Consider the following 12,019-nt stretch of genomic DNA (forward strand, 5'->3'; position numbering starts at 1 on the left):
GCCGTGAGTTCACAACTCTTTGTGATTCAGGAAAAAATCCTTTATACGGACTTACCCTTATTTGTCTCATTCTATGTATCAACAATTGATCATGAGAATGTCAGAAATCGTATTTCTGATTAAACACATCGAACAATGGTAAGAGCGTCTAGTAGAATCGCCCCATGATTCCCTAGGTATCACTGATAGTGCCTGCAAGAACCAGTCGATTATGATTAACGTACAGTATGGTCCCTTCATCTCATATATCCCGATCGAATCTGCAATCATTGGTTCATCGAGGGTTGCATAATAATTCGATAACAATGTGACACATATATATAATGGCATCGCATGTACTACTGGAGAACTCTTTCTCCAACGTACATCTCATACTCTAGCCAATGATTCCACACACTATTATTTTATCAGATCACATAGGATTTCCACATCCGTAGGTGACTAGTGAATCCCCGACTACAATGTACTGGCTCCTATATGTGTCGCAACTGTACCCAATCTCACCACCTGATGACTCTCATGTAGCCGGTAAACGAGTCAAGCACAGCCCTAGCATATAGAGCATCAGTGTTGTCCTGAGTCGTAAGGACTAATGTTGTACAATCATAACCACAGACTTATCTTCTCGATGAATGATAACCACTTGGAAAGTCCGATGGAGGGTTTTTCGGTATAATCATCATATGACTACCCATTTAAATGTTTGGACATATCTATGTTCTTACCAAGAAATGCGTTATTACAACATCACATATGCTAGTCTCGAGCTCAAGCGACCTTTATCCATGTTTTAGGCGGTTGAATCCACTAAGAACGAATTTAGATCATACAATGTTTACAAATGAGTTTCAACATCGAATTACGATTCATTTGTATTAAAGTACAATCAAGGTCCTTATCTATGTTGTTCACATGGGTATACAGATAAAGAAATAACAAATCATGAAATATTGAATTATATTAAAATAAAGATTGTTTATTACAACTGAGTCAATAAAATCCCTAGCCAACAATTGACTTGTAGGGCATCTACTCTAACATTTTCGACGTAGCCATTCCAACGCTTAAGTCAGTCAAGTGTGTTCTTGATAGAATGAGTATTTCTTAACAAGAGAGTATATATCTGAGTGCATTAATATCAAGCAAATCTGGTATTTATAAGAGGAAAGTCAATGAGAACTTTGTTTTCAATACCCAGCTGCTACTCATGATGGATAGTTGCCCATATCCTGCTTACTGACACTGTAAAGTCTGACAACCTATACCTAGTTCGATCGAGTCACATCACTCTTGTGTGCACCGAAAGGCCTCTTAATGATGATCAAGTCATGGTACCACATACTTGTGAGGTCAAACATGACACCTGCACCAGAATGTCCGTGTAAATATCCTGGAGGCCGAGCACTTGTTCTGATTGTATTACTCGGGCTTTTAGTACCCGGGCTACAACTACCCGGGCTTTTGTTACCCGGGCTTAGAGATGAACTCAGCTCCTGCTAAACACGAGGTAGGGAGGCTCCACTTTCTTGGCTACCCTAAATTCATACTGGAAATGACCCGGATACAGGGTATTTCCCGGGGTATTACCACTCTTTCCCTTATATAGTCGGGCTAAAGTGGTACTCGCTGTCTCGATAACAAGAATATGTCATGACTGGAAATTCATGTGATGTAGGGCCGACGTTAGCATGTGGTAAGCCCTAGAAGTCGAAAGATCGGATGTCACTTTGAACTCCGTACTCTTCAGTTCATATTCCTCGCACAATTTCCAAGGATCATCATGCTCGTCCATTCGTTTTTAGATCTACGGCTTAGGATCATCCTCCTCTGAATATAAATAAACGACCTCCTCCTCCATTTTTCATTTTTACAATCTCACATTTTTGCTATGCACTTCCCCGCATCTTTGGTGTACTCGGTTCTCCTCCGACGGCCTATTCACCATTCTGCGATCAACTCTCCCTCCAACCTTCAGTAAGTGCTTTCCTCCTCCTCGTTTTTATGATGTCTAACTCTACTTCTTCTACCTCTAGGGCGAATGCGCGTGGCTCACTGGTTATAAGTTTGCAGCGACACGCTCCGATTCTCCTTCCCCTTCTGTCGAAAAACCTATTGTAATGTCCAAAAAACTAGAACACATAAACCACATGCGTGATTGAATTAATTAATCTATTTATTTAATAATCTAAGTAATGCATGAAATGTGTTAAATTATTTTTAATGCATATATATTTATTTTATTACGCAAATTAAATGCCTTAATGAGTTTTAGTTTTCAGACGAATATTCGATGCCGAACCGGAAAAGGAGATCGAAGACGAGTAAAATGTTAAAAATTTAAAGTTATAATTTTTATTTTAAGTCAAGAAATATAGTATTTTAAAATATTTTAGATTTAATATTTTGGAGCTAAATTTAATTATCGGGATAAAAAGAGACGTTAAACTTGTTATTTAAAAAAATTCGAAAATAAGGGATTTAAATACGTACACTCAAAATAAAATAATTTAAAAATTATTTTTATGACTTAATTAATTAACCTAGGTAGTATTTAATTAAGGGTATAATTTAAATTTTGTAGGACCCTTGATTTAAAAAATTGGAAGGCTAAATTAGTAATTTACATTGTAAGGGCTTAATTAGTAAATTTATTTAGAGTTTTAATTAAACTAAAACACTTCATTAATATCATAAACAATCTATAAAGAGTCCTAGCACTTCCTCACAAATTCACGTAAAACACCAAACCCACGCACACACACAACACACTCACCAAACTCTCGGCCAAAAACTTTGCAAGAAAAAGTCTGGAGTTTCTTATTTTTCTTCCACCAACAGCCTAGCCTATCATCACACCACAATGCTTGATTATTTTAGCAACTTTCGAGCAAGATAAATGCAGCACAACACGCTCCCCTCCGTTCTTCCCCGTGTCAATATTCGATAATTTGTATGTTTCAACACAAAGACATATCTTAATCCTTTCTTTACGCATTGATCTTGTTATATTATATATTTTGATGTAAATCATACTTGAAAATTCGTTTGTTGTACGCAAAACTATTTGAAACTGTTTCAAAAAATTCTAGTGCATGACTCATGTTTTCTTGAGAATTCTCGATCAAAGGCTTCGGTTGGATACTTGGGGACTGCTACTGCTGTGTATGACCATGAATTAGGGTCATGTTAGGAGTCTGGTATGGGCTGGATAGGGTTAGAAGGGTCTGGTTGCGCATAGGAAAAGGGAGAACACATGCTGTTTTTTTTCGAGTCTTATGGGTTGTTTAGGTTTGGTTGTTCGTTTCTGTGCAGGGACTGGACCAGGGCTCTTGGCTATGGTTTAGGCAGTCTCTATGGGTTCTAACGTGAGCCTAAATAGGGTGGTTCATGGGCTGGTTGGCTGTGTAGAAGGCTGGAACTAGAAAACCACAGCTGCACAGGATTGGGGTGCATGTAGGGGCTGTAGGTGTTGGATCTTGTCGTTCAGCGTATGGCTGGTCCAGGGCTCTTGGCTACGGTTTGGGGCATGTCTTAGGGTGAGCCTAATGGTGGTCGTTCATGTGAGAACCTGAAATTCCAGCAGAAGCTAACAATTCCAGTAGCACTCAATAATTCAGAAGATGGTACTTTTCCAGCAGACAGATTTCCAGCAGAAGCTATTATTTCAGAAGCTGATATTTTCCAGCAGATTAGAATCTAGCAGACCGAATCCAGCAGCAGAAGAGCGAATTTTAGCAGACAGTTACTAATCCAACTTATGATTTGTAACTGAAGCATTTAGTGTTACACAAAAAGGTTGTAATGACACTTAATGGCAGATTATGGCCATTAATTGGGAGGCAAACAGTCTGGAACCTTGCCTATAAATAACACCATCAGTCTCTAAATTGGTGTTACACAAATCTTGAGATTATCACTTGAATTTTCGAGTTAAGAGAGTGCTGATTTTCGAGCAGTAGAAACCAGTAGCAAGAACAACAGATTTCCAGACTTCAACCAAAATTCTTTCAGCAAATTACAGTAAGTGAGCTTATGTATAAATATCTTCAAATCAGTTTGATAATATCTGTTTTAAAGCATATTTTATGTTGATTTCCGATATCTGATTTTGAAGTACTGAAACTCCCTAGTGAACTAATGGTAGGAATATATATATTCTGAACATTTCTGAATTCTGATTCTGATTCTGGCCTAACCCCTTAGAGGAGAGAACATATAGGGGACTGATATCAGTTTAGCCATGAAATTCACTAACGTGCTCAGTGCTTACTAATTCTGATTTCTGTCTGAATACTGCGATTTCTGAATTATGATTCCTATTCTGGAAACAAGAGTTTTCTGTATATTATTGTATATCTGTTTCTGTAAAAATGGTGTTTGAAAACTGTGAGTTATTCCCGCCCCTGCTTACTGAGTGACAACCATATCACTCACCCACCAAACCCATCTCAGATAAAAACAAGGAAGAAAAGCTAGAAGAAGAAGAGCAGATTCAGTTCTGGGGCTGGTGAAGAAGATTTTTAATTCTCAGTTTTATTTACGTTCTTTTCCGCTGCATCTGTAAGANCGATATCTGATTTTGAAGTACTGAAACTCCCTAGTGAACTAATGGTAGGAATATATATATTCTGAACATTTCTGAATTCTGATTCTGATTCTGGCCTCACCCCTTAGAGGAGAGAACATATAGGGGACTGATATCAGTTTAGCCATGAAATTCACTAACGTGCTCAGTGCTTACTAATTCTGATTTCTGAATTCTGATTTCTGTTCTGGAAACAAGAGTTTTCTATATATTATTGTATTTCTGTTTATGTAAAAATGGTGTTTGAAAACTGGGAGTTATTCCCGCCCCTGCTTACTTATTGACAACCATATCACTCACCCACCAAACCCATCTCAGATAAGAACGAGGAAGAAAAGCTAGAAGAAGAAGAGCAGATTCAGTTTTGGGGCTGGTGAAGAAGATTGTTAATTCTCAGTTTTATTTACGTTCTTTTCCGCTGCATCTGTAAGACATTGTTATGTCTGGTTTGTTTTACATTTCCGCTGTAAAACATAAATTATTTGAGTTTGTATCAGACATGGAGATATTCAGTATTTATGAGTAACAAGACTGGTTCCTGAATTTCGTACTTCTGAGGCTTGTTGTTTTCGAATGTAAATTTGAGAGCAACGCCGATGTCAACCAACCCCCGTTCTGGGGTGTGACATTGAAGTGGTATCAGAGCAGAACCAGGTTTCATAATCTGGGGAGGAGGAACTAGAAATAATAAGCTCTGATAGACTTCTGAAAATAAGTTATGATAAACTACTGTAATAGACTATTGAAAATAAACTACTGTAATAGACTACTGAAATAATAGACTAACTACGTACAGGGAAAAATCAGTAAGGGAAACAAACTAGAATGCAGTAGAGTTCTGAGTGTTTCAGCAGTATGTCTGAAATGAGTAGGGAAAAAAAAATTCAGTAGGCCAAAATCAGTAGACCGGAACCAGCAGATGATCGAAAATCAGTAGACCCAAAACCAGTAGCCGAAACCAGAACCAGTAGTTGGAAATCAGTAGATCTGTATGCAGAAGACTTGGTCAGTAAACCCGGAATGCAGCAGATTGGTTCTAACAGTGCTGGAAAGCAGCAGACAGTGCTGGAAAAGCAGCAGACTTGTTGCAGTAGCATCAGAATTGCAGTAGACGGTGAATTCCAGCAAGCGCATGCAGTAGACCTTGCAAATGGCATGGAAGTTGAGGTGTTTTTCGCGCAAACTTCAAACGGCCATAACTTTTGATCCAGGAGGAATTTTTACTATTAAAAGTATGCGTTGGAAAGCTCTCGACGAGAAGAATCTAAACTAGAACCATATTTATTGTTCTAGCACCGCCGACGAACCCCAAAATACTTCGTTTAGATGGTGATATCGTTATTTCCGTAAAATTTTTCAATTTTTCGAAACTTTGAGGAATTTTCATTTCTAAACGGTTTAGTATTTTTGCTCCAAACTTGGTACAATTCATGTTCTTGATGTGAAGGATTTTTAGTAAATTTTTCACGCAATTCTGAGATAAAAAATTTTGAGCTATTTTCTACTATTGAAGGTTATAGGCTTACTGATTCTGTTCATTCCAGTACTTGTCTATAACTTGACCTATACTCTTGAAATCATTTCTGAACCTTCACTCTCATGTTTTGGATGTAGGATATGACTGACCAGAATAGCTATATTAAGAGCTTAGAGAGGAAGCTAGAGAAGCTCAAGGGACATAACTACTGCTTAGAGCCGGACAAAGATGAGTTACAGCGTCAAGCAGATCACTTGAGAGGTGATGTTCAACGTTATGCTCACTATCTGCATGAGGCAGAAGAGAGGAATAGGAGAGTTCAGGAAGAGTTTGAAACCTCTCAAGAGACAGTTGCAGAGTTCATTGAGTTACGTGATAACTTGATTGAGAAGATCCAAGTGCTTAAAGATCAAAATCACCAACTCGTGCACCAACATAACCAGTATTGTGAAAAAACTGATGCTCAGATTCATGAGTTGCAGAACACCGTTGAAGTTCTTAGCAACCAGAATGCAGTTCTGCATGGTCATATTGAACATCTAGAAGCAGCAGCAGCCAACCATGAAGTTGAACCCGAGGAGGATCCCGAAGAAGAAGAAGAAATAGAGGAGGATCCTAGGGATTTGGGATTAGGAGAAGTGGTAGATTAGACCATCAGTAGTCGTTCTTTGTAATAACATTTGTTCCATTGGCATTTCTGTTAGCATTTCGAATTTCAGTTGTAATTGCACTTTCGTGGGAAATCAATAAAATTTATTTCTATCTATTGGGTTCATATTTAAATTTCTTTTGAGCAATTACTCAATCATTGTGCTTCCTTGTTTAGTCTCTATTCTGTCAAAACCTTAGAACTTTCATAATTGTAGGAAATGGACGGAAGACCTGTAAGAAACAACCACAATCTTCGTTATGGAAACCGTAACAACAACCGCAACGATGAGGACGCACAACAACAACAACAACCACCAGCAATCGGTCTCAGTCAGGCTGATTTGATGGCTATAGCCACGATTGTGGCAACCACGCTACAAGGGTTTGTTAACCCGAATGCTAATCAGCCACCGCCACCACCTCTAGCTCAGAATGGGACTAAGCAGCACTATGAGTCCCTATGAAGAGCAAGAGTCCCAAACTTTTATGGAAGTTCCGATCCCGAGATCGGACAAAATTGGATGAAGGAGGTGGAGAACCATCTTCGACTACTTGAGGTTCCACAAGAGATCAAGGCAGATGTGATTACACCTTTTCTTGTGGATAGAGCCGCCAAATGGTGGGAAAGAATCTCACCAGCTATGTTAGGGACGGGACCTATTACCTGGCAAAGGTTCCGAGAGGCATTCCTGATGCAGTACTTTCAGACAGCAGTTCGAGTACAGAAGCTGTCAGAATTTGAAAGCTTAGTGCAAGAACCAAACATGACTGTGGTGGAGTATTCATCCAAGTTCCACTCATTGGGAATTTATTCCCCAACATCATGGGAGACGAGGCCTTGAAGATACATCGCTTCAAGAAGGGATAGAACAGCCGCATTCAATCTGGCCTTGCGGTTATCGAGCCCAATAGTTTTGATGAATTGATGGGAGCCGCCATCAGGGCTGAGAATGACATCAAGAGGCGTGAAGGTGAGAACAAACTCAAACGTCCTCAGTCAAGCCAGCACCAACCGGGCCAACAATTCAAGAGGCCTAGGTTTTCAAGCAATCAATTCACCAGTGCTCCAGCCAAAGGAACCATTTCTTCTCAATCAAGCAAAGAAGGAGTCAAGTGCCAAAGTTGTGGATTCGCTCACACTGGTGAATGCCGTAAGAATTATGGAGCTTGTTTTCGTTGTGGAAAGTTGGGCCACCGCATTGCTCAATGCCCTTTTCCAGATCCAAAGAATGGTCCAGCAGGTGGAATAACTCCAAACAAGCCTAAGGAGGACAAGGCAAATGCTCGAGTCTATGCTCTCACTCAAGAAGAGGCTGACAACTCAAATGATGTCGTAGCAGTACCATTCAAATCAATAATATGCCTGCTTATGTGTTATTTGATTGTAGTGCTACGCATTCATTCATGTCTAAGAGATTTGCCAAGAAGTTAGGAGCTAAGCCTGATAACTTAGAAGAACCATATAGAGTAGCAACTCCTGCAAATCGAATTTTAGAAACTCGCACTCTATATCGGGATATTGGTGTTCTCATAGATAATCAGAGTTTCAATGCAAACCTGATTCAACTAAACATGGTGGAATTCAATGTAATTCTTGGAATGTATTGGTTAGCCAATAATCATGCTTTAGTAGACTGTCATGGAAAGACGGTAACCATCCAAGTCCCACACCAAGAGAAAATTTTATTTCATGGCAAGACCAAAGAACGAAAGACTCTTCTTCCTACTTCTCAAACTTGGAAAGCCATGAAAAGTGGAGAAGAAGTTTACCTAGCCATGTTAAGCGAGGTAAAACAAGAAACTGCACTTGCACTAGAAGAGATTCTGGTAGTACAAGAGTTTCCGGATGTCTTTCCTGAAGAACTCCCGGGCACAATCCCCGATCGTGAAGTGGAGTTTGAGATCAACTTGATTCCTGGGGCTGCACCGATCTCAAAAGCACCATACAGAATGGCCCCAGCGGAATTAAAAGAACTCAAAGAGCAACTTCGAAAATTGTTGAATAAGAAGCAAATCCGACCAAGCGCATCCCCATGGGGAGCTCCTGTCCTGTTCGTAAAGAAGAAGGACGGAAGCATGAGATTGTGTATCGATTACAGAGAACTGAATAAGATCACAATCAAGAATAAGTACCCACTTCCAAGAATAGATGATCTGTTTGACCAACTCAAAGGAGCTACAGTCTTTTCCAAGCTCGACTTAAGGTCAGGCTATCACCAACTGAAGGTCAAAGCAGAAGATATTCCTAAAACAGCCTTCAGGACGAGATACGGCCATTACGAGTTTACGGTAATGCCGTTTGGACTGACCAATGCCCCCGCAGCATTCATGGACCTCATGAATAGAGTCTTCAAACCTTACCTTGATAGGTTTGTGGTTGTATTCATAGACGACATCCTTGTGTATTCACAAAGTAAGGAAGATCATGAGGAACATCTTCGCCTCACCCTCCAGACGCTTAAAGAAAAGGAGCTGTTCGCCAAGTTCAAGAAATGCGAATTCTGGTTAGAGAGCGTCACATTCTTGGGACACATAATATCAGCAGCAGGAGTATCTGTGGACCCTAAGAAAGTAGAGGCAATCTCAGATTGGCCTAGACCAAAGAATGTGACAGAAATTAGAAGTTTCTTGGGATTAGCGGGCTATTACCGGAAATTTGTTGAAGGATTTTCTTCAATAGCCATACCCCTCACCAAGCTCACACAGAAGAACTCTAAGTTCCAATGGAGTGAAAAATGTGAGCACAGCTTCGAGACTTTGAAGAAAAAGCTTACCTCCACGCCAGTGCTGGTATTACCCATGGAAGGCAAAGACTTCACAATCTACAGTGATGCATCTAAAGGAGGTTTAGGATGTGTACTCATGCAAGAGGGAAGGGTGATTGCATACGCGTCGAGACATTTGAAGCCGTATGAACAGAATTACCCAACACATTACCTCGAGCTAGCGGCAGTGGTGTTTGCACTAAAGATTTTGAGACAATATCTATATGGTGCCAAGTGTGAGATTTTCACTGATCACCAAAGTCTCAAGTATTTGTTCACTCAAAAGGAACTAAATATGAGACAAAGATGGTGGATTGAACACATGAAGGATTACGACTTAACAATAAGCTACCATCCAGGCAAAGCCAACAAAGTAGCAGATGCTTTAAGTCGAAAGAATGCAAGTAAGGTAATCCTGGCATCACTTTCAGCACAACCTTGTCTTAGAGAGACAATCAAGATAAGTCAAGAGAGAGATTCCGCTTTGGTGAAACTGAAAGAGCAAGCCAAAGAAGGGAAATCACCAGATTTCGAGACGGACAACGAAGGAATCATGTGGATGAAAGGACGATTGTGTGTACCAGACATCGATAACCTTCGACAAGAAGTAATGTCTGAAGCACATAAGTCAAAATTTACAGTTCATCCTGGCAGTACCAAGATGTACAGAGATTTGAAGAAAAATTTCTGGTGGAATGGAATGAAGAAGGACATGGCAATGTTTGTTTCTAAGTGTCACGTGTGCCAGCAAGTCAAGGCAGAACACCAGAGATCTGGTGGACTTCTTCAACCATTAGAAATCCCGGAATGGAAATGAAAACATATTTCCATGGATTTCGTAGTTGTTTTACCAAAGTCGAGACAAGGTCATGACGGAATATGGGTAATCGTAGATAGACTGACAAAATCTGCACATTTCTTACCTGTCCGCATGAACTATAATGTAGACAAGCTAGCCACCTTGTACATGAATGAGATCGTGCGATTACATGGAGTACCAGCTAGCATACTATCAGACAGAGATCCTAGATTTACATCTCGATTTTGGAAGAGCTTTCAACAAGCTATGTGGACTAAGGTTACTCTTAGTACGGCTTATCATCCTCAAACCGACGGCCAAACAGAGAGGACAATTCAAACTCTTGAGGATATGCTGAGAACTTGTGCTCTGGACTTCAATGGTAATTGGAGCGAACATCTGCCCTTAATCGAGTTCGCATACAATAATAGTTACCACAGCAGCATTGGAATGGCACCATACGAAGCTCTATATGGACGAAAATGTCGATCACCACTATATTGGGATGAAGTAGGGGAAAAAGCCATCGTTGGACCCGAACTGATCCAAGAAATAGTGGATAAAGTTGCTATGATCAAAGAGCGACTAAAAGCTGCACAAGATCGACAAAAAAGCTGGGCTGACCTGAAAAAGAGACCCGTGGAATTTGAAGTTGGATAAAAGGCGTATGTGAAAGTGTCACCCATGAAGGGTGTAGTCCGATTCAATAAGGCTAGGAAACTGAATCCCAGATACGTCGGATCATTTGAAATTCTTGAGAAAGTGGGAACACTTGCTTATAGATTAGTACTCTCACCTGACATGTCAAGAATTCACAATGTATTCCACGTCTCGCAGCTGAGGAGATATATTTCTGATCCAAGTCATATTCTGGAAGCTGGACCACTTCTGGTGGAGGGAAATCTAAATGAAGAACTGAAGTATGAAGAAATTCCGATTCGAATTGTGGATAACAAAGACCAAGTACTGAGGCAACGAACTATTCCATATGTCAAAGTACAATGGTCCAACCACACTGAAAGAGAAGCTACTTGGGAGTTAGAAGAAAAGATGCGAGATCAATACCCTTACCTCTTTGAGAATCAAGTGTAGCCAAGTTTCGAGGACGAAACTTCTCATAATGAGGGAGGGATGTGAGAACCTGAAATTCCAGCAGAAGCTAACAATTCCAGTAGCACTCAATAATTCAGAAGATGGTATTTTTCCAGCAGACAGATTTCCAGCAGAAGCTATTATTTCATAAGCTGATATTTTCCAGCAGACCGAATCCAGCAGCATAAGAGCGAATTCCAGCAGACAGTTACTAATCCAACTTATGATTTGTAACTGAAGCATTTATCATGGAAATTAAAGGCTGTAATGGCACTTAATGGCAGATTATGGCCATTAATTGAGAGGCAAACAGTCTGGAACCTTGCCTATAAATAACACCATCAGTCTCTAAATTGGTGTTACACAAATCTTGAGATTATCACTTGAACTTTCGAGTTAAGAGAGTGCTGATTTTCGAGCAGTAGAAACCAGTAGCAAGAACAACAGATTTCCAGACTTCAACCGAAATTCTTTCAGCAAATTACAGTAAGTGGGCTTATATATAAATATCTTGAAATCAGTTTGATAATATCTGTTTTAAATCATATTTTATGTTGATTTCTGATATCTGATTTTGAAGCACTGAAACTCCCTAGTGAACTAATGGTAGGAATATATATTCTGAACATTTCTGAATTCTGATTCTGATT

At 39.8% G+C, this 12,019-nt stretch overlaps 2 protein-coding genes across 2 annotated transcripts; both read left to right on the forward strand.

Moving 5' to 3' along the window:
* Window positions 1-7,638: 7,638 nt before the first annotated feature.
* Window positions 7,639-10,937, forward strand: LOC140986628 (uncharacterized). Its single transcript, XM_073454933.1, has 7 exons — window positions 7,639-8,052; window positions 8,127-8,764; window positions 9,083-9,217; window positions 9,461-9,714; window positions 9,838-10,131; window positions 10,426-10,659; window positions 10,792-10,937. Exons 1-7 carry the CDS (start codon window positions 7,639-7,641, stop codon window positions 10,935-10,937), a joined length of 2,115 nt encoding a protein of 704 aa, XP_073311034.1.
* A 24-nt stretch (window positions 10,938-10,961) lies between these two features.
* Window positions 10,962-11,369, forward strand: LOC140986630 (uncharacterized). The gene has a single exon (XM_073454935.1). The coding sequence runs from the start codon at window positions 10,962-10,964 to the stop codon at window positions 11,367-11,369; it is 408 nt and encodes a 135-aa protein (XP_073311036.1).
* The last annotated feature ends 650 nt before the right edge of the window (window positions 11,370-12,019 follow it).

Source organism: Primulina huaijiensis, chromosome 10 (assembly GCF_012295235.1).
Source record: "Primulina huaijiensis isolate GDHJ02 chromosome 10, ASM1229523v2, whole genome shotgun sequence".
Lineage (NCBI taxonomy): Eukaryota > Viridiplantae > Streptophyta > Magnoliopsida > Lamiales > Gesneriaceae > Primulina > Primulina huaijiensis.